The sequence below is a fragment of the Meleagris gallopavo genome, chromosome 10, assembly GCF_905368555.1.
Source record: "Meleagris gallopavo chromosome 10, MGAL_WU_HG_1.1, whole genome shotgun sequence".
Classification (NCBI taxonomy): domain Eukaryota; kingdom Metazoa; phylum Chordata; class Aves; order Galliformes; family Phasianidae; genus Meleagris; species Meleagris gallopavo.
This window is the reverse complement of record NC_139413.1, coordinates 2,552,621-2,576,146: the sequence shown is the minus strand read 5'-3', so window position 1 is coordinate 2,576,146 and position 23,526 is coordinate 2,552,621. Positions and strand designations below refer to the sequence as shown.

At 43.5% G+C, this 23,526-nt stretch overlaps 1 protein-coding gene across 1 annotated transcript in view; it reads left to right on the top strand.

Moving 5' to 3' along the window:
• C10H1orf21 (chromosome 10 C1orf21 homolog) overlaps positions 1-23,526 on the top strand; it is an 87,547-nt gene that overhangs the window by 38,915 nt on the left and 25,106 nt on the right. The window contains exon 3 of the mRNA XM_085231142.1: positions 15,549-15,643. Within this exon, the coding sequence (XP_085087268.1) occupies positions 15,549-15,643 (95 nt within the window). The remainder of the gene's footprint in view (positions 1-15,548; positions 15,644-23,526) is intronic.

Here is a 23,526-nt window from a genome sequence, read left to right as displayed (position 1 = left end):
AATGCATTGACAAGGCAGATGTTCCTGTGATCTTTGTGAACTCTTTTTCCTCTGCTGCTCAGGAGCTTTCCCACTTTGTTCTACCACTGTAACTGTAGCTCCCCAGTTTGCTGGTGGACCTGCTGAGGAGTGAGCAAGATGCTCATCGTTGCCACTGCTGTTGCAGTGGTTTTCCATTAGGGCAGTAGGAACTGTTGGTGCCAGGCTGCAGTGATGCAGAGCACATGGCTGCTCTGTGCCATCTTTGCTGTCAAGGTTGAATAATGGTGAAAGTTTCAGAGGGCAGAGAAGGAAGAGTTTAGTCATAGCCCGAGGTTATTAGATTCCAGCTTGTAACTGATGGAAGAGAGCTGTAGCTAGAATGAGGGTGGCTGCTGGGTGGAGGAGAGGAGACCTGTCTGGTTGTAGTTACAGATGCATTCTTGCTGTGAAGGAGGATTGCTGTGCGTGCAGTGGAAACAAGAAGCATCCTTCATTGCCTGAAGTGAAGAAGGTGTTGAGGTGGTTTCAGAATTGTGTAAGTGGTGATGTCTCCAAGCTTCTCTTTTGGGGCAAACTCTAACTCATACAGGACTTAGTGGGAAAGGAGGGGTGGAAAGGACATAAGTAACTCCTGTGCAGCTCTTTGCCCTCTATGCCTTGGATAACAGTTCTCTCTTTGCACTGCAGATGTTGCCAGAAGAGCATCATTATCTCATTGTCTGTTTTGGTTTCCTTTGCTCTGAACATATTCCCAACCCTTCAGTACTTTTCTATCTTCCTTTTGGGGCAGAAGCAGACAGAGAAGCCACGTAGGACTTATTAGTGCCATCGAGTGCAGCTTTCCTCTCTTTGTTGTTGCTCAGTTGCTGTGAGCCTGTATTTGTTTTGTAGACTTCCCTCCAAGCCCCCAGCAGATATCCTGTCTGGCAAACCACTTAACATTTCCAAAGCTTTCTTGATTTCTTCTGTAGAACATAATTTGCAGGTATTGTGTGTCTGGATATTTTTTCCCTCTCTGGTGAGTTCTACTTGGACGTGGATGACACCATAGTGCTCAGTGGTGCAGTGCAGTTTGCAGTTCATGCTCTTCATCACATGAATGCTTGCTCTTTTTTTTCACTGCTGGTGGTTGGTTGTAGCCAAGTCTAATGACTGTTGGCCAGATCATCACTTCTCTGAGGATTGTTTTTGGACTTTTAAATGTCACTGCAGGTTATGATCGTGCTCCAATGTCTTATTGCCTCCCTGGCTTTTAATGCTCTTTCTCCAGTTGAGCAGATGAGCAGGAGCACTGAGCCAGGTGTTCACCATAAGTTTGAATCCCTCACGTTGAAAACTAAGAAACCCACTAGGGTACCCGTGAATTCTCTAAGAACAAGTTCTGCTTAACTGCAAACAAAACATTAAACTTTTTGTCTTATCCCAAACTGAAGGAGGCACCCTGCAATTTGCTGTTATGTATATTTAAATAATTGAGTTAGCAGGCCTATCAAAGGAGATGTTCTAGAGAAGATTGAATATAATATGATTATTATGCCTTGTTGGTCTCTAATGACTTTAAAATCCCTCTAATAAGGATAGTAATAATAAATCTTCATTTATTCATCATTTCACTTCAAAGCTGATTTCCAGGGTGATACATAAGATCTGTAATAACGTAAATACCAATGAAGAACAAAATGCCATGATAGAGCCTTGAGCACCGTTGATTGCAGGATATGTTTTAATAATGTAACATCTCTCGTAGATTAATTGTATTTACTCCTTTTTAAAAAATCATGAACATACGTTCATTTGGGGATGAGGTTATTGATGTAATTTTTGTGTAAGAAAATCACTGGTAATATGATTTGTTTTGGGGAAAAAAAGCTATTTAGAATGTGCTCAGTAATCTGAGAGTGTAATCCAGATGTTTATGTGGAGCTCTCGAGTGCTTTGCAAATGTGAGAGTAGTAAGAATCTCTTGCAGGTTGGTAATATCAGTGCTGCAATTGCCAGATAGGATTTCTGTTATTAACAGCAGCTCCATTTGCTGAACCAGTCTAAGCAAAGTTGAATGCAAAACATAGCAGTGTTTAAACAAATTTGTCTCATAACAGCGAGGGCATTGCAAGAAAAGGAGATCTTTAGCCTTGAGGTATGATAATGAGATTGAAAAACAATAAGCATAATATTCAGTTGCTTCGTGAGCTCTTGTGTAGTTGCCTTCACAATTTTCCTGACTTGTACTGCTAACCCACCCTTGTTTTAGAGATGGATGGCATGGAGATTTGTAATGAAGCACAGGAACTGATGCCAGATTGCTCGCAGAGCGGCGTGCTGTGTGTCTGCTCTGCTCTTCCTCACTTCTTTTTTCTTCAGCAGTTTTCTTCTGTGTGGATGCTCATTCCCAACCCCTTCAAAAATGCCATCACGTGGAATTGAAGCAGGAAGGTCACAGTTTTAACCATGGCAGGTGTTGACCTGTCTTGTCTGGTGGCAGTAGATGCGCAGTGTCAGGAGAGCGGCAAGCAGCCCAGCAGGAAGGACTCCCTTCTCTCAGCAAATGGAAGAGTTCAGCTTAGCCCCAAGACAGACATGCTGCTCGGTAGCTGCCCTAGCTCAACTGAACCCAAAGGCTTTGAAACTCATCACAGATTTGTCTTTCCACCCGTGTATTTATGGCTTTGTCTGCCTGCTGCTAACTGCTGCTTTGTCTGTCTCCGTCTTCGTGCCTGCCCTGTCTCATCCACTCCGTATCTCTCTTGTTTTGAAGGCTTTTTCCTTGATTGACAAGCCAAGAAGCATCATCCTACTCAAAACTTCAGGCTCAGACTGTTGCTCAGGGTACTTCAAAACACCCGCAAGCCCAGCAGACTGCTCAGATGTCCTTAATTAATGAGAGGTCAGCTTCCCAAGCCTGCCTTCCTCCATCTAGCTCTTGTGCACGCAGTTGTGCACTCAGTCTTCTGCACGTTTGAAGCTCTGAAGTTGGGAAGCTTTTAGAATAAGATTTGAAGTTAGAAGAATGTATCAGAAGTGTGTTCGTCAGTGTTGGCTCTTTTCTCTCCTCAGCTGTCAGAAAAAAGTGCTGAAGTTGAGAATGAGAATTTCTTTTTTGTGGCCAAGCTGTCTTTCCTTGTGGTCATCCTCAATGAACTGAAGCCGTCTAGAAAGAAGCAGCTGAAGGAACAAAACTTCTTTAATTTGAGGCATGAATGCGTGCTGTGAGCAGGAGGTCTTGCTGCACTAGGCTTCTTGCAAAGCTGCCGCTCTCTCTGCCTGACAGCTTTTATTTTATCGACCTTCTTCATCAGCTGATTAGCTCTCAGCTATTAATTGCTCCGGTTTGTCTGTCCTGACACGCTTCTGCGACGTCAGGCTTTCCTTGTTTTAGGAACACCTAGTGATTGCACAGCATCATGCTGTGCCCTAATACCATGGTAGATATTTTGAGACAAAAACTTTTACAGACATTTTCAAAGAGGAGCAAATACATCCAGTCCCACCATAGGCACCTGCTGCACCTGGTACATAACTCGGAACTGCCTGGGGTTAGGGACACACTCTGGTCTCACGGGGCAGAGGTGCAGAACTTTAAATATCACCCTGACTTTCAAAGGAGGAGATATTCATTGCTTACATTCGGCTGAGGTTGTTTCCACGTAGCTCCTGATTCGAGCAGCTCGTGTTGTAAAGCAGGGTTTGCTTGAAGGCTTGAAAAACTGAGATGGGCATCTGAGTGTGTTGTTGTATGGAGCTGAACTACATTCGGGTACATCAGCATCTTCCATAATTATACTGGATGCTGGTTTTCTTCACTTTTTAATTACTTTTAAAGGAATTGTGGTGGGAGATCCCAAGTACATGATGAGATACAGTGTCTTTTTAAATGGAATTATGTTTATTGTTTAAACAATATCTTCATTCCGTGCTGTTCTAAGCTGGTTCGGTGACGGTCTGCTTTCTTATCTAGGCAAACATGGGCCTGTATTAAACATAACTGTTTCAGGAAGTGAGAGAGAAAAATAAAACAAAACAATCTTTCAGTGGGAAACATAATAACATCATCCTGGTTATCTGGTTTCGTGGTGTATTTGTGTAACTAGGACAACACCCTTAGCAAGTCAATAATTCACTATTTTATTCCCATAAGGAAGCGACAACATGGTTTTTCTTTATAAAAAAAAATCAAAATAAAATCATACTGTGCTATCAGAGTTTTTATAGAGGTGCGTTAGTGGTAAGTGTGTGTGTGTGTGTGTGTGTGAAGAAAGCATTTTCCCTGTGAATTCAGACTTGGTGTTTTCGTCTTTTGTGCATGGAGGAGGCTCATCTTCTTCATAGCTCTTTTGTAATCATAGGCACTGCTGTTGCAATGTGAGGAAGAAGCTCTGGGCTTTGGGTGTGCTTCATGGTTAGAAGCAAAACAAGCTTTTCATCCCACTCCAGCGAGTACACACAGAGAGAAGCAATGAGAACTGTCTGGGAAGTGACAGCAGAGTGGCTGTTGGAGGGTTACTCGGTTGTGCTGCGTCGCAATGTTGCAGATGGTTTTGTTGAAGTCTCCAGCAGTAGTTGAAGGCATTCCTCCTGTGCAAACCAAGGTTAGTGATGGTGGAACAGTTGGAGTCTGTCCCACCTGCAGGGCTACACACATGGTGGTTAACAGCTTCTACTTGGGTGGAACCCTGGAGTGGATCAGGTCTGGCAGTCGCCTGTCTGGATGAAGCCATGCCACACCTCGTATCTCTCTTCATATTGCACAAAGCAGGTGTGCCTCTTTCGTACCACGGCAGCTATCAAAGCTTTCAAGGCAAAGTGGGAGGCAAGGAGAAGAAAACACGGAACTGCTGTCATCCACCAGTGAGTGTGTGCTCAGGGCAGGTCAGCCAGGAGATGTGCAGAAGCAGAGCACGTCTCTTTCTCTCTTAGGGAGCAGCTCAGTATGAGCAGGTTGTGGTTTGGCACTGCTGTGCCATCCGCTGCTTTGTGGCCCTTTTTGGGAGAGAATGCATTTATATCAATCAAGTGGCTTAGCTGCCAGATAAAGCCTTCCCTTTCTTCGTCGTGGCTTCTCCTGGCAGGAAGCAAAGATGGAGCCATAAAGGAAAATGGGGCATATGTGGCGTTCTGTCTTCTGTTATTTCAGTTCTGTCCTGAAAAAAAAAAAAAATCAGGCCCTAAATGAGTTTACTTTCTAAATGAACAGCAGACCTTTGCCATTTAAATGTTGCTGATGATTTCATACGTGTGAGTAAAGAACAATGTACTAAATTTAACAGAACAAGCTCTGAATTTTTGCAGCTGCTTTCTGGGATTATAGTATCAGATGAATTAAATGATGCAGTGTGTGCTCCTTAGCTTAAAACAATAATTCCTGTAATTTAAGTCATGTTTGTTAGCCAGAAGGTGTGAGGTACCCTCCTTGTGTGCAGCTCTTTAGCCTCGGGTACATCAAATGCTTAAGGAAAAGCACTGACCATAGCTTTGTGATGGTTTGCAAATGTAGGTGGACAGTTTGGAAGTGGGAAAACTCCTCGGTGAGGGAACTGTTTTGCAGTGTCCTTCTAACAAACACTGTTTATGCAGACCTTCTCTGGTACTGTTACTATTTCTTTTCTGCTTTGCAGCCATACCTGTGTTTCAGAGCAGATATGTGGGTACCACTGCCATTGGCATGGCCCACACCTAACCAACCACGCTCAGCACCTTTGGCAGGGATTTACTGCGTCAAGAAAGAAGCAGAACAAAAGGTGGAGGAGCAGTTGTTATCACCATTTTGAGGAGAGGGATGAATCACAGACAGGTTGTAACTTCCCCACTTTGTAATCTAATGCAAGTTTCACCTCTTGCTATCTGCACACTGGTGTCACAGCACACAAAAGAGATACAGTGGTGGATGAGAAGCCCCAGGAGCACCCTGAGTCTCTGCAAGCAGCTGATACGTGGATGGAATTAATGCAGCTTTCTTCTTGGAAAGGACCCATCCCACAAGCTGTTCAGCTCCATGAAAGCCAGAGCTTAATGCACGCGGAGTGAACAGTGTGTGCATTTCACAATTGCATTAGTGTACTATAAATAGGGACGTGCATCCACCTCTGATATTTGCTAGGAAGAGGCTGGGATGTATTTTCTGGCAGCCCTGGTGCAGAAGGAAGTTGTTTTATATTACAGACACATTGTTTTTATACTTTATCTTGGAAAGGTAAAAATCCTTGGTATTCATTACCTACCTGTAAGTAGAAATGAGTAAAAGTGGTGGTAAAATGCCACCGTGCTTTCAATTCTAGCAGCCTTCCTTTTGTCATTTTCCAAGTCTGGTAATTCTTGGCCACAAAGAAAAGAAAACCTAAAGACTGAACCTTGGCCAGGAAAACCCCACTCTGAGCGAAAATTCTCCAGTTCACCAAGTAAGCCTCAGCTTCGGTGAAGCTGCAGGAACATGTAAGCAATTTCAGACCTTAATTTTATTGTAGGAGTATCTACTAACAGAAATAACTGGTAAATAAATAAAGATGCTAAATAAATATTTGCGTACCCTAGCATATACAGTCTGAGAAACGTTTACAGGTTAACTGCTGTGAAACTGGTTTCTTAAAAGCCACTGAAATCTTGAGTTGCCTTATCTGCTTGGACCACATCTGTGTGCTGAAGGAGGAGACGTTTTTCCATTGGATGCTTCTCCAAAGCACTGAATCCTCCTGTGTATTTTAAATAAATCATGTAACCCAACATTTTGTCCTGGTCTGAGCCTTCTCAGCACTGAACTTGCACCTCCAAATGGGAAATGTTCACATCGCTGCCTGGGGAGCAGCTGGCGTATAAAACCAACCTGGCTTCTACTGGGTGGCTCTAGGCATGCCCTGCTTGGCAGTGCTAGGTTAACAGCTGGGCTTGATGATTTTTGAGATCTTTTCTGCCCTGAATTCTGTCTTCTATGTTTTTACCCCTTGTGGTTTTGGATGTAGTGTATTGAATTTCTAACTGCAGGAATTTGGAGGATCTTGGGATAGATTCAACTGACAGTGTTTGACTACTGTCAGCGTTCTAAGCACACATTATTTATTTTTTTTTTAAGCTATTATTTAAAAACTGCCTTTTCCCACACTTTTAAATAAGTGTAACAATATGAGCAGAAAGAGGGCATGAAAAACCCTTAGCTTTTTTTATTGTTTTATCTGCTTTTCAATCCAATCCTCTGCACTTCCAGCATATCCTACATGTGCATGTTCATGCGCTGCTTGCATGCAGCACCTTCAATTTTGTTGCAAGAAAGCAGACAGCAGGGCAGCAAACGGGACCAGTACATACGCCTGGTTATGTCCCTTAGGGTGTCCCTCTCATTGTCACCACCTGTTGGATGCTGTACCAAGTGCCTTTGGTGCCACACGGGTGGCAGATGTTTGCTTTGGGATTTTAGATGAAGCCTCACAACGTGGATGCTGCTGAGGGAAGTGGGCGTCTTTCAGAGACAAGAAATGAACTACGAACATCGTAACCAAGATAAAATGTTGATCTTCGCTACAGGTTAATCTCTAGCTCTTCAGATGGCCTGCAAGTAAAATAATCCAATTTGCTTTTGGATCTTTTGCATCTGGGAACCTGTGCTCTATTTTATAAGTTGGGGTCTTCAGCAGTTGAGGCACTGGAAGGGCTGTAAGGGCCGTGACTACAAGTTTGCAAGGCTTGTGGCTCATAACTGGATTGCTGCTGACTGGGAAGCTTCCTTGTGTAAGGCGTACAGATGTTACCCAGTCCTGTTTCCCTGTTGCTGAACTGCTGCAGCCTCTGAGTTGTTTCATCACCGAGCTGCGGTTATCGCCAATAAAAGGCAGGCAGTGCCCACCTGCTGGGAGCTTGGAGAGGTTTTGCTCAGTGTTCACGAAGGGCTTTGAAAGCTGCCGGAGAAGAAAGGTGCTCTGGAAAACCTACAGACTGACATGGGGGTTTCTTGGTGCTCTGTACATCTGGGCTGCGGTTTGAAACAGGGTAGGGAGAGTTTTAGCCTTCCTTGTGTTGTGGTTCATTGCATTCCAAGGTTAGCTCCTTACTCACCTTTTTTTCTCTCCCTTCCTCTGCTCCTGAATCTTCTAGTTGCAGTTTGAGTGGTGCCGTGTTTTCTTTAGGGCAGGGTCACACCGTTTGCTTGCCTCCAAATACACTTATGGGGTTTATATGTAAGAACTGGTTGGAGGTGGACTGCTGACTTTTCAGTTCCTGCGGGTTGTGCCAAGACCTTCCCTGGGCCATTCCTGTGCTACACCAGTGCTGTGGTCTGGGGATGCCCTAACAAAGTTGCAGCCTGTACCCAAAAACCCGCCTGATGATCTCACCTGAATAGCAGTATTTCTCAAGGCAGCAATCCTTTGTTTTCCTGCCGTCTGTGCCTTTAATATCTTTCTGCTGCTTGTTTCCTCTCCTGTTTCATTTCTCAATTTGATCTTTTTAGTGGGCTAGATAATTACATTTACTGAGTATCCTTCCTGCAGAGCGCCGTCGTTATAATCTCTTCCACTTGAGAAATGGTTTCCTTAGAACAAGCTTGCATCTAGCTCCAACTTACAAATGAATTACATGAAAACATTTATATATATGTTCGAGTTTTACATTTAAACTATACAAAAATTGCATAGCTGAAAGACAGTTGCACATGCACATCTTAACTATGTTTTGGTTGCTTAGTTATGCACAAGTGCACAAAATTCTTTAATTATATCGTGACTGTTTTTTCAATACCAACTTACTTATGTATAGGGCTTCCTCAGGTCTAGAACACAAATGGGTCTTTAAAAGATCTGGATGTTGTGTAATGAAAGATAGCTTGTTTGGTAACTGGACAAGTTGTGCTGTTGGCCATTTGTGCAGTTTAACTCTCTAGAATGAATTAATCCTACGAATTATTAAAACAATGCAGAAATCTGGCTGCTGGACATTGGTTGTATCCCTGGTGGAACTTCTCAGGAGCATCTCTGCCCTTTTATCTGTGAGCCTGAGTGAACCAGAGCACAAGAGAACCTTTCTTTCCTCCGTGGGATCAAGGAAGATGTTAAGATGCCTGATTCTCCCCCTGCCACAGTTAATTTAAAAATTACTTTCCCTGTTGAGTTTTCTCTGCCCTACCTCTGTCAGACCTAGCAGGCATAAGGCACTGCAGCAGGCCAGTGCCGTTGGTGGAAAGTTTCTTAGCATGATGCTATATCATAATGTGATAGAAAATGATGTGTAACACTGTTGGTGTTTTAGTACCTGGACTGCATGCTAGACCAAATACAGACTAACCAGAGGAGCTTTTTGGTCACGAAGAAACCAAGTGATGAGTTGGGTGCCCACGGTCGGCGTACAGCAGTTGCAGGCTGTCTGTTGGATTTGAAAACTGGCCCAGTGGAAACAAGGGAGTTAAATTACAGCTTCATAATCAGCTGTCCCTGTTAGATCAGGGGATAAAAGCAAAACCCAGGATCCATATGCTGAGGCACTCGCTCAGCACCAGCACTGCAGCTGGCAGAACGCTGTGTCCTCCCCCAGGCAGAGCTCGGCCCTGCTGTTCTGTGTCGGAGGACAGGGATACCAAAAGGAGCAAGAGCTGCGAGCTGTTTGCATCACTGGAAACTAGTGGCTGTGTTATAATAAAGGATGAGGTATGTGAGGTTTTTTTTGTGCTTTTACAGGAGCAAAAAAATCAAGATGAAGTCAGCTCAAGTTAATGGAACCGTGCTTTTGTCAAACTCATCAGCCTGGAAGAATGGTGCTAGAAGCTGTCGTGAGCTGGGCCTGGAAAGGGATAGTCTGGTGAAGTAGGAGGGAATTTGCTAAAATTTCCCTGTTCATTTTCAAGCTGGCATCACCCTTGAGGGAGCTGCTGTTGCCTAAAGCGTTAGATATGATACAGGGCTGTAGAAGGAACTGCTCAAAAAAAGCTGACAAAGAGCTGCTGCTGTTCTGCCTGCCTTCGGGGCCGGGTCCTTCCAGATCTGACTTTCTGTTAGTTTCCTTGGTCCCCTTCCACCCCTCCAGAAATCAATCCTAGCAGTCTCATACATCTTTTGCAGCAGGCACGTTCCTCCAGGCCAGCTTAGGGTGGCGTAGGAAGAGGAAAGCCTTTCAGGGCGATCTTTTCAGACATGCTGGAATCTGTGTAATACACGCAGATGCTTTTCTGTCTGGTGATTACTATTTTGTTGGCAAAATTGGCGCGTTGTTTGTGCACCTGTGCTGTGCTCAGTACCTCAGCCTGCAGCAGTGCCTTGTTGCACGTTGGGTTCAGGTGCGAGTAACGTCATTTCAGAAACCTGGATGAACATTTTCCGGACGGACCTTTGAGCAAACTTGGTCGGCACACTTCCAAAGCTGTTTTTCATTTGGTTTCTGTCGGTGCAGGCAGCACGAGCAGCAGGGTGATGGATTGCCCAGCGCTGGTGGACCTGAGGAACTCTGGATCAACGGGAGGTTTCTCCCCAAGTCCCGCTGGTCGAGGTGTACGCCTTGTGCTTGGGTTTGGTGCTCTTGTGGTGCTTATTTAGCTTCAAACAGAGCCAGAAATAGCATCACAACCAATGTTGCTGTGCTAATGGCACTTGCAGCGATGTCTGGAAGTACCGAGGAAATGTTTCTCATAGGAACAGCCAAAAGGATTTTTTTCTGTTTTTTTTTTTTTTTTTTCCCCTCTACTTCCCCCTCTTCTAATTGTTTCAGTATTATAAGTTGATATGCTCATTTATCACTGAAATTGTTATTAATGGGTGCTGTTTTTCTTTGTCACATTTCCATGGCAACTGGGTGACATGTCTGTGCAGAACTGTCTGCTTCCAGATGGAGATCTTCATTCATAAGATTTGCCTACCGAGAATTTTTGCAGAGTATTCAACTTAAAAATCCTTCTTTCATCACCCTTCCGAGGAGCTTTGTGTGAGGGATGGCACTGCTTTCTGGTTTCTATCGTGTGATGGTTTTTATGGTGGACATAATGCTTGATAATATTTCTGGTTTTAATCCGTGGTTCATTCACATTATTTTTCTTACGATTCAATGAGACTGCTTTGCTTCAGTGCTGCATTTGCTGTGGCAGCTCAGTAAGCACATTGCTTTCCCATTTGAATTGCTGCAGCAACACTTTTTATATAATCACAGAATGGCCAGGGTTGGAAGGGACCCCAAGGACCATGAATCATCAACTCCACTGCCACACGCAGGGCCACCAACCTCCACATTTAATACCAGCCCAGGCTGCCCAGGCCCCATCCAACCTGGCCTTGTACACCTCCAGGGATGGACGGGGCACAAGACAGTAGTTTTCTATATTTTTTTAAATATATATTTATTAATATGTATGAGAGAAGCATGCAGATTTACTGCTTTTTGTACATATACCACGCTTTGAGGGCTGGTGTCCTAAAATTTTAACCACATTCACTACTTGATGTTTAATTTTGCACATGAAAGAAGCATGAAGATGTTTCACCTCTGTCCATTTTGATATAAAACAGTGTTTAGGAAAAAGAAAAAGGAACAGCTGATGAGCACGATGGAGTGAGATACACACACACAGAACTCTGTGTAATTTCCTTTATCCTGAGCTTCATACTGCTTTCAATGTCTCGTTGACTGTCAGATTTGATTGAGGTCAGGAAGGACCTAATTAACACCTCAGGATTGCTCCGGGTGGGTTTCTGATCGTTCAGACCAACGTATCTCAAAATGCATCAATAGCAGATGCACCCCTACCTGATCAAGCAAAACCTGGTGAGCAGTTTTAGCTAATACCAGAGGTGTTACCTGTAAGGAGTGCATCAAAGGCCCATTTCCCCAGCCTGTCTTTAATGTAATTTTCGTATTATTTTAAAGCCATTAATGACCATCCTGCAGCGGTGGGGCTAGGGTCTGTCTGTTACTTAAACATCCATTCTTTTGCATTTACTTTGCTTCTATCCTGACAGTAACTTCAGAGCAAGAACAGTCTCATAAATACCACAGGATTCTTGACTTCTGAACACAATTCTGGACATCTTCAATATATCTTATCTACAGAGGATAGATGTCACCAGCCAAAAAAACTATACGTAGCTCTTGCCCCCACAGTAGTAACATGACTGGTACAGTGCACGACCTGTCTTTGTGAAATACTTAGTTGAATGTAATTGCTGTATTTGGTGTGTATGACTTAATGGCTATAGACCTATACGTGGTGTTATGTGTCAGACTCATTTCTTCTCTGTTTCACCCACTAGCAATGTCCTGGCTGGCCAAACTGCTGGGTAGCACCTTCTCCCCTGGCTTGGCACCCCTTTGGTTGCTAAAAGGCTCATTATAGTCAGCATAAATGGCTGGGAAAGGGCTCAACACTGACTCATCCCATTGCTTTCAGGGCTCGTTCTGCATTTCCCATGTCAGATCCCTGCTCGAAGAGATTTGTGAGGAGCTCGTAAAAGTGTTACAGCTTAGCTTGATCCAGAAAATTAAGGAAGTTCCACATGAACATGAAGGATGAAGCCTCTGTAAATGCCAGAGGGAGATGCAAACAGAAGTTAGTGTTTCTCATCAGGTACCAAGAGGGTTGCATGTATAAATGTCAGCATTTCAGCAGGGATTCAGGTAGTTGTGAGCATTTAAGCAACTTAGCTCAGTGGCCACTGACGTTAATCAGAGATGGGGTTTTTTCCCTCAATATGTTGGGTAGTTCTGCTTGTGGGTGTTTCCAGCAGTCCCTGTCTGTGCCTGGAAGCTGTAGGGCTTGTATCACCTGCATGTCCTCCTTCTTTTTTTGATGGCAGTTTAATTAGTTGGCTGTTTTTTTCCCTTTGAACATGGAATCATATCTATCTATTCTATCCCCGTTGAGTGACTTCTCAGTATGAGAAAACAATGCCAAGATGTTGTACCTATGCTCAGTATTTTAAGGAAAATATTTTGCCTGTGGTAGGAGCTTATGAATAATATCATTGCTTCAGACTTCACAGTGCTGATCATTCTGTCCATCTCTGTGTGTGTGATGCAGCAGTTGATCATGGCCCAGTCTTCTCTCCTCGCTTCCTTTCCTGAGCTCAGGTTGATGGTCACCCCCTGCAGGCCCCTGCCGTGCTTCTCTGCTGTTGGTACGTGCACTGCTTGCTCACAGCACCTGGGTTTGATGGACTTGCTTGCTGCCTGGCACTCTGGTCCATTAATCATTTATTTAGACATTAAAGTACGCCTGCTGCTCATCCAGCCTGCTGCTTTCTTCACGTGCCTCAGCCCCAAGAGCTTGCCGCTCAGCTTTTAGGGCAGATTGTCAGCTTTACATTTTGGCAAATTTATATCCCTTTGGAGATGCAGGTAGAGATTTCTAATGCCCAAACCCATGCTATATAATAGATGGATATAAGTAAGCAAGCCACTTCATATTAGAAGGCTAATGTTACCAGTGCTTACCGAAGCATGTGCAAACTTTGGCCTGATTATTTTTGTGTTCTCCCAAAGGGAAGGCAGGTTTCCCTGAAGTAAGACTTGCTGGTTGACATGGTTTATTCAACTTGTCCTAGAAACATGATGAAAAGTGACTGTTTTATTTTTGGGAAGCTTGCTGCTGCGTGCCTCAAGCACGGACTGATCCAAGCATCTGTGCTTTTCCTGCAGGTTCCTAAGGTAGAGAGAAGAGTCATGGCAGCTGGGCTGTGCTGCACAGATAATTGAATAGTTACAGGATTGATCAGTATGAGGCAAAAGCACATTTACAAATCCACGCTGTTAGTTATCTGTGCAAATTATGCAATAAATCCCTTAAATGTCTCGTGTGCACCTCATAGTCCTCACCCTTGCCTGGTCTCACTGTCCAGTTTCTCCAACATCTGTTCTCTTTCTAAGCCCTACACTATTCAGGATGTTCCCTGCTGAAGAGCATAAGTCAGATACAGATACTGCAGTGATTAAGCATATCTAATTCTCAGGCTTTTTTTGTGTTCAGGCTTTTTGGTTTTATGAAGTGTCACCTTCTGACTGCCTTAATTCCATTTAAAAAAGCAAAAGGTTCAGCAGATGTGCTCGTGTGTACCAATCTAATAATTCTTAATTCATCTTCTTCCTGTGTGAATTACAGTCTTACATCTGTTTTGAGCCTGCATTTGAAATGCTGCTATTTGATACGTTTTGTGGTTTTATTTAAGCTCTATATTAATATTTTTAATTATATAAAAAATGTTATTTACTAGACTGAATGCAGAACCTGCCTGTATCTTAAAATAATTAATTTCTTCAAAGTTAGGCTTATTTAACATACACTCACTGGTTCATAGTGACCTGAAAGCAAGATTCCTAATAAGTGATTTTTTTGTTTTGTTTTGTTTAAACACATTAAACCCAGGAAAATCCATTTCTGTTTTGTTTTCCCCTGAGCAAGGGACAAATTGCTTGACACCCCAAGGAATGGGTTGAAAACACCATTAATAAGGTTTGTGTGGTTTCTTTCCATTAGTCCAGGTTTCGTCTTTTATTCCCATCTTACTGTATCTCATTTCATTTTGCACTGATATGCTTACTGAGGCTGCAGTCCCTGTTTCTCTTCTGCATGGTTTGTCCTGGTGGGAGGAATGGGACCCCAGAGCTCTGGGCACCCTTCCTGTGAGTTGGCTTGCTGCACAGAAAACCCAGGTAAAAAGCCCTAATAGTTCCCTGTTGGTATTGCAATCACTGGGCTCCTGAGCTTGAGAGAAAGGAAGTGAAGAATCCCTTTTCCCAAAATCCCTGGGAGTTTGGGAATGTCGTGTCCAAGTAAAGAAAACCCAACTCTGAGTGATGCTGTTTGCATCCGCAGGTAAAAGGACATTGCAGGGCTGGCACTGGAGCTGGCAGCTCTCTGAAAAGCTGAAGCATGATAGAGTAGTAAGGGCAAAGCAGTCCTACTTCTTTCTTTACTTACTTCTCTTTTTCCTTGTTTGCATGTAGGATCTCTCCCGGGGTGATTTTCACATGTAGGAAAAATGGTTGTGGTGAGGAGTGGGGGAGGAGAGTTGCCTGGGAGCGTGCTGTCTGTCATGGGGTACCTTTTAGCTCCACTGAAACAGTGCAGGAGAAATAATGGAAAAAATGCAGTGTTTTGGAGTGGTTTTTTTGTTCTGCTTTTTTTCTTAGATTTTAACCTAATTTTTAATTTGCCTTTCGCAACATTGCTTGATTTTTTTGTTTTTTAATGCAGAGAACATAGAGGAGCAGCCTCTGTCGTAGCTGTGTGTATTGCTTCCTTGCCCACTGCCAATGAAAAACCTGGGAGGCTGCAAGAGCCAAGAGCTTCTTTATATTCAGATGATCTACACAGGAAACCAGGGAGCCTGGGAAGAGTGTGTCCTCTCACATACCCAGTATCCACTCTTTATAGGGCCAGGCAGGAGAGCTGCCCACCCATCTCTGGAGGCCAGACTGAAGCTTCAGCCAGAAACATCCTTGGTAGCAGTCCCATTTAAGCCTTTCAAACTACAGACATGTGGGTTTTAGTTGCCTTGCTGGATGAGGGCCTTTCTCTAGTCAGCTGTTTTGGTTTCAGGTTTTTCTTTTTTCCCGGTTGCCGAACTACGCTGGTTCAAAACTTTTTTTTTTCTTTTTTTTTTCTTGGTGCTCAGATGAGTATAGGATCAAACCAGTGGAAGAGGTCAAATACATGAAAAATGGGGGAGAAGATGATCAGAAAATAGCAGCCAGGAACCAAGAAAACTTGGTAAGGATTGAACTTATCACTTCTCTAATGAAATAACGTGGCTGTGCTTTTGTAATGAAATATGCAACATGCAGCACATTCAGCCTGCAGCTTACACACAGCAAGAGGACTTCCCTGACAATGCCATACCTGGCTGTGAAGATCACGTGGACAGTGTGAAATATGACTTTGCTTCCTGCTTGTCTTTCTGAATTAGGCTCTGCAGGGAGTGTTTCCGTGATTATACTCACCTCCCTTGCAGATGTAAATATATACGGTTTGAAATATGTGTGTCTGTCTTGCAAATGAGTTGGTGGTAAAACGGCAGCACCCTGCCATGATAAAATAACCTATTTAAGTAGATGCTATTTGCTCTGTGCTTCATGGTTTTACATATTTTAAAATTCACCATTCAAAGTAGAAAAAGAAGTACACTCACAGCAGGGCAGCTGCAGGATTTTGCATGCGTTGTGTTTTCCCTGACTGGAGCAGCTTGCTGGCTCACCGTCGCACCATCAGGAAGGAGGTGCCAGCTCAGTACCACTAGAAATAGCTGGAATACCACTGATGTGGTTTAAATCATGGCTGAGTCACCTCTGGCATTTGTCAGAAGTCATCTCCCGTCTTCTAAAGCCGGAGGAATATAGGTTGTGTAATGGGCTAGCTGGGGTTTGGCCCAGTTTAATTTTCTGAAGACATTTCAGTTGTGTATGGAATTCCACATCTGGTTCCACTCATTCTTTGCAGCTTTCTTCACCTAGGATTGTTTTTCCTCCTCTCCCCATCAGTAATACCAAATGGGGAACATCAACAGCAGATTTTGGTGGACCTGTTACCATTATCACCAGCTCAAGATTTGCTTTTTGCCGTCAGTGGAAAGCTGGACACAGAGCCACCACAAATTTTCCTCTTGCTGAAGATGCATGGAGGAGGGTGAGCAAGCTCCAGGCAGTCTGGATGCCTTCCATCCCTCTTCTAGATGCACGTGCTTGCAGTACAAAACAGCTACACGTGTCTTCTTGCTCTGTGAGCAGTTTATTTTGCTGGGTAATATCCTAATGCAGGTGCTTGAGGAGCACACAACGTGATTTCTGCTTTGCTCTCCAGATTAGCCCTGTGCAACCTGCAGCGTTGCATTGCTGACGCTCCAGTGGATGGCACAACCTCAGCTTGCAGTAGGGTGCTGGGGATTCTTTACTAAGCACTGCTGAGATCATCACCTTTCCTAGTAGCATCCGCAGTGCCCTCAGCATGACTGCAATGTAAGCACCTTTGTTTTGAGCTGGGAGGAGTGTGACTGTGAGAATTTTCGCTCATTTTAGAGACTTGGTGCTTTGCTGTGCTCATTTTTTTCTGTTTTCCTGTGGAAAAAAGCCTATGAGCTTAAAGATGTTTTAAATTTTCAGCTGCATTTAGGCAGAAGGTTAATGCCACTTGAGTGGCAACCAGGAAGAGTTCAGGGAGCCGTAGGTCTGCTGAGGTGACACAGCACATGCCAACGTTTTGTGCTTTGATTGGTGACTGCTTTCTGGCAGCACTTAAGCGTTAGTCTGATTAAATTTAGCAAGAGACATTTCTACAGCACAGGGCTCACTGTTTGATTATTGATGCTTGATGAGAGCAGTGGGTTTGGCAGAAAGTGTAACTTAATGTGGGGCTGGGAGAGCTAGTAGAGCTTTCTTGTCCGTTTATCTACTGGGAGAAAAAGAGAATAATGCAAGAAAGTCTTCGATCAGACAGGTTGTATATACTTTAAAACAAAAACCCTCCCGAAACACCAAAAAGGCTTTACTTTCCTCTCCCTCATCTTACTATAAGGAGATTACACCGACTGTAAATGCATGCAGCTCTTAATCTTGGGAATTGTCAAGTCCTCATCCTTCCTAGGTTTTCAAGGGTGTTTCACTTCTCCTTAGTAAACATGTTTAGTTCACTGCCTAGAGGATGAGTTAAGCTGCCCATCATTCAAGCTTTAGTTTTCTTAACGTGTGAAAAGCTGGCAAGCACTTACATAATCCCATCTTCTGATCAGACATTTTCAGGCAACAGAAATGTTCGGAACAAGGAAAGGCGGTGGGAGAATCAGCCAGCCCTTTTCCTTCCTCCCTCTCTCCTTAATTCCACCTTTTGCTGTTGTCACAGCTGCTAACTCATATCTCCTTCTGAAATGGGGCTGGAGGAGATGGTGTTGTCTCATGTGGAGCTGGCACTGGGGGGTTGGACAAAGCTCCGTTCCTGGGGCACCATCTTCTTGGCTTCCTCCTGGAGGGTAATCAGGGCTCACAACTGGAGCAGGGCTGACAGTGTAGCACAGAAATACTCTGCAGACATATCAGCAACAAGAATGGCTGTGGTAGGGCTGCATGACAGGCAGAGCAGAAGATACTCCACGTGAAGAAACTCTGGCAGAACGAAAGACCTCATTGAATTAAAATGTGGGTTGTTGACAGAAAAAAAAATAAGAAAAAAAGTTAAGCTTGTTTCTTATTCACTGCTTTACCCAGATCATTTTTGCTTTTTTTCCCACTTACTGCAGGGATATCTTCAATCCTGGTTGAAGAGAAAGGATAGCGGGCTGATTTGCTCATGAGATGTCATTTGTGTGGGGGAAGAAGTGAGCATGCTCTAGAGCAGGATCTGCCTGGAAACTTGTGGGATCAGGGACTGATGGGGACAGGGGCTGCCTCTTGCAGGGCCAGAGGCAAGCTCCAGCATCTTCCTGGCCTTCTTGTGGTTCCCCATAATTTTGAGGGCAGTATGGGTTGCTTGTGCAGTACTGAAAAGAGTTCAAGGGTTTTATGTTAGCCATAACCCAAACTGAAGGTTTGTACCAACTTTGGGTTTATTACTCAGATCTGGGGTTTTCTTTCGGCTTTGAATGCAAGCGAAAGCTGATTGTGGCTACTTCATTACCTTGAAGAGCTAAAATGCTAAAAATCAGCAAGTATCAATCTTTTTAAAAGTTAAATCTACTCTAAAAAATACAAGCAGAAATAAATAACACATTTTTACTATTTCTAAAGGCCTGGGTTTTTTTGTTTTGTTTTGTTTTTTGTTTTGTTTTGTTTAGAAAGGACTTACTGTTTAGTTCTACATCATCATATTAAATATACAAAGCAGAATCATAACAGCCTATTTAACATTCATCATAGGACTAATTTAATTATCCTCACCGCCATCCTCTTGGAGCATTGATAGTTTTCCACTCTAAAATTTTATTGCAGAATAGGGTAAGATAAGATGTGCTATATTCATGCAGCTTTGGAAACTTGATGAGTATCAGTTTTCCTTTGAGACTTTGCAGTGGTACAGAGGCCTCTGAGAACATCAGATATCTAACTTTGTGTTAGACAGTTGACTCGATATTTATCACAGTTCAGTTCTTGGATGCTTTTGTACCTTTTACTAAGAGGAATTGTTTCCTAATCTGTCATGCCACAATATTACCTATTGGAGCTACCTGTTTTGTTATCCAGCCCTCAAAACTTTGGGGCATAATGCTCTGTTGTCCTGAAGCTCAGTAGTGGAATTGTATGGTGGAGATTGAGATGGATTGCTGTTGGAACTGGAAGAAAATTGTACTTCTGTACTGTATTTCTGTATTGTGCTTGCTATCTTTCATTCCACCTTTAACAATACAAGCATAATAGCTTGCATTTTCCTTCCAGTAGGTATAAGCTTCCTTTTAACTTACCTCCAAATGTACTTTTTTTGTCAGCCTTGTGTGCGCTGTTATTTCCAGTGTCTTGAGCTTCTCCAGCCAATGTAGCATTCAGCTTGGTAATATTCAGTTCTGCACAGCCTTGGTGTCTGGAGATCTGTCTCCAATGCCAGTACCATCTTCTGCTGTGATGTGTTAGAAGTATATCGCAGTACCTGACAGATGAAGTGCATGAAATTAAAAGCCTGGCAGAAGAGGATAAATGAAGCAACTTTAATACCTATATACAAAAGTGAATATGCTGTGCCTAATATAAATATTTAATTGAGTATCCAAAATATGTTCTCATAGATCTATCAACCAGATAAACATTCTGTGAGATGTGATGCAAATATTGACACATGCTTCAATTCCTGACTGAGTTAGGCAAGTATTGCTTCAATTCTATTCTCAAGTTCCCCAATCTATCTATATATATAAGCTACTACTCTCCCTGGTTAAATTTATTGGGGATATTTATGGTGTTTTCTTGTCTACACATGTAAAAAAACCCACAGATGGCTCTGCAAATGTAAGTATACAATATGATTAGTTTGGTATTTTAAAGTGTTTAACTCCACTGCTGCTTATTGTTTCTAGACAGGCTTAGAATTGCTGTGTTTGAAATGTGTAAGTCTATACAGTCGTAGTGCACTGCCAGAGAGCATTATAAAAATTAAAATTAGCATCATTTTCATGTATACTACAGCATCAAGATTTCAGGCTGTAGGTTTCCTAATGATTGCAACAAGAGCATTGTGAAGTGAGCTCCCATTGCACTCTGCTTATCAAGGGAACTAAAGCCTGAGACCGCAGGCCTCCATCCTTAGCAGGAAGGGGCATTTTTAGTTTTTGTCTGCCCTGAAGTTTGGGGCTGCCTTAAGCCCTGGTTTGCTTGTCTAGCTGAGGCCAGGAGCATCAGGCAGCAGACCACAGCATCCTGCAGTGCTGCAGCAATTGCATGGGTTTGGTTCCTTGTCTGCTGTCAGGGCTGCATGTCTGTGCATCTGTCTGCCTAAGCAGAAGTGACTGTTAGCTTCTCTGTCCCATTTTCCTTTCTCCTCCATTCTTTCCAGATGTAATGCCTGTGTTCAGCAAAACTCTCAAAGATGCTGAGGGCTGTTAAGTTGAAATTTGGGCACAAAAACATGAAAAAATTGGATAATTCCGGGGAGAAAAAGATTGAAACATCGTTTGCGGGGAGTGGGGGCTGCTCTGGGGGCATAATAATAATAAAAGGGCAAAGTAAACAGTACTGGATGACTTGGTATTGTGGCAGGGTTGCTCACAGGCTGGTGTGGCACCCAGCCCTTGCTCTGTCAGCATCTCCTACAGTCCTGGGAGTTGGAAAAGAGAGCTGAGAAGTTGCAGGCCGTGAAGCAGGGTTGCTCCCCACCATGTTTTCCCTCAAGTAGAGAAATCCTGGATGCTGCAGCAGCCAAATCCTCCTGCCCCAAAGGAGGTCTGTGCAAGCAGGTCACAGAGGCTGCTCAAAGATGCTCTATTCAGGCTGTTCTTGCCTTGAGTTTATGGAAAACAACTCAGAACAAAAGAAGCTGCTTCAAAATAAGTAAGTAAATGAAAGCCAGGAAAAAAAACGTGAAAGTAACTCAGTGAAGGAGTGCTGAGCATAGAGCCAAGCTCCTTTCAGCTGTAGGTAGCAAGGGTTGCACTGGGGTGAGGGAGGCAGTGCCTTTCCCCCAGGCGTAGCCACTGAGTGCAGCACTTGGGCAAGGCAAGCCGTGGGTAGCACCAAGCAAGGAGGAGTTATTACCCCAGAATTTCCTGCAGGAGGACATGGTTGCTTATTGAGGATGCTTTCCTGCAGTCTTCATTGGTAGAATTCGGACCAGGGTGCACTCCCAGTTTGCCTTCTGCATTCCCCAGGGAAATTACAGTTTTCAAGTCACCCTCTGGACTTCTGCAAAATTTCAGATTCCAGTTAAATGCTGCAGAATTGGTATCAGTAGTAAAGAAGGATGTAAGTACTGCGTTTCAGTTTTCATGAGCCTGCTTCTGGAGCCTTTTTGGAAGAAAGGCATTTGAAACGGATTTAGCAGTGCATGGAAAGAATGTTGTTACTGGAATCTGTTACTTTAAACACCATGCAATTAGCTTTTATCCCTATTGCCTATTTCAGTTTAAATGTGCAGTGATATTCTTCAAAGAATGGTTTCTTTTAATGAATTTGTGTCAGTTTGAGCTCATTTAACTTACGGGTCACTGCATGTTATATAGAGATGAAAGTAAATGATCACAGTAAGTATTAATTTCCTCTGGATCCCATAAAAAATTTTGATGAAAGAGGCATTAATTTTTCTTTTAGTATCTGACTTCTGAAAATCTAGAGAATAAGTTGATACTATTAAGATTTTTAGCAAGTCAGAAGCAGTATGAAAACTAAGTATGTTCCAGGTACGTTGCTTCAGACTAGTCTGTATTTCAGTCTCCACCCTCTGTTAACTAAGCCACAGAGTATTCTGTTGGGATGTGCAGTGAGACATTCTGATCAGGATGTGATTTTAAAGTAGAGAAAGCTTAAAAAATATATATTTCTTTGCAAGCATATTAAAGTAATGGTGTCCCAATGCAGTATATACTTGAGCCTTACATGTTTGCTAGGGAAAAAAGCAGTCGAGTTCTAATGCCCAAGTTATGCTTTGCTCTTGCTGGGTCAGATATAAATCTCTGGTGATGTACTTGTGATCCCACAGAGATGTTTGCATCAGTTGCAGAAGCTGATTGTTTTCTGTATCGGTCATGCTTGACTGTATTTCTATCATTTGAATGGGTGGAATATCTGTATGTTAAGGCATTGCCACGAAGATAAAATGTTTCTCATATCCTTTCATTGTCAGTGTCCTCGTTCTCAAGGTTGCCTGCTGCACCAAGGCTGTGTGTATGTTTTGGACAGAAAAATTCAATGATAATCTCCGGAGGGAAGCGTAGAGATGGACACTGCTCCCCCCGTGGCCTCTTGTGTGCTCCACCCTGCTGCACTGCCAGCATCAGCTGCTTGGCCATCAGTCAGCTGGCAGAATACATAGGTTACAGGTGAAGTTGGTTGTTTAAATACATTAGACATAAAGCTTGGGAAGTTTACAGTCTGTCTTCTGTGATCTTAAGGACTAGAAACCTTGTTCTATTTTTTTTTAGAGTTGCCATTCTTTTTCTTTGAGAACTTGAGGGTCTCTGAGCTTCACTTGTAGAATTTAATAATAAGGTTGCCCAAGGAGGCTGTGGATGCCCCATCCCTGGAGGCATTCAAGGCCAGGCTGGATGTGGCTCTGGGCAGCCTGGTCTGCTGGTTGGTGACCTGCACACAGCACAGGGGTTGAAACTAGATGATCATGATTCTATGATTCTCAATTTTGGTTTGAATACAGCACTGCACCCGGAGGAGAACATTCTGGGGGCTGACAACTGGGATGGGCACATTCAGACTCAAACTGAGTATGTTGGTTTTGCTTTAGTGAAGCCGAGATCGTACCTTCTGTGGGACGTGAAGTGTTGGTTTCAGGCAAGTTCTTCTGGCAATCAGTACCTGTTTGGGGGAGCTTGCTGTCAATGTTGCTGCTTTTTGCAGCTGAGAAAGTGTTTTCTTCAGTGAACGCATGCAGCCAGTATCTTTAAAGACAAGAGGTAGGTGCCAGCTCAGTCTCAGGGGCAGCTGTGTGCTGTGCCTTCAGGGCACGGTGCAGTGCTGGGCTCCTCCACAGCTACTTCCTTCTCTCTGTGTCTTTGCTCCTGCATTCACTGCATCCCTGTGAGTGACGTGCAAGGAACAGGACATCTCCCTAGGCCACGGAGCTGCTGGGGCCTCTGCATGGGAGCTTCTGAAAGCTCAGTGTCTCCTTTCTTAGGAAAGCAACACAAATATTTTCCAATATCCAATCCATACGAGACTGTATTCATAGCCTATGTTATTTTTAGTGTGTTCTCTTTTCATTCCTCTGGGCTGCTCAGTAAGAAAAGCAGCTTGCAGTAGAACTCAGAATGAGAAGTACTTGCAGGAATAAGAACTGTAGAAGGAGAGCAGAGAGCACTAATTATTAAACTAATCTTCAGGAAGAGAGTTTGTGTTGTGTGCTGAATGAGAATGAACTGATACTTTGAACGTTTTCAACATTCCCTGCTTTTGCCAGCAGGAGCACATTACTTTGCACAGCACCTGGGAGGGAAACGTTGGCTCACGCTGAGCAGG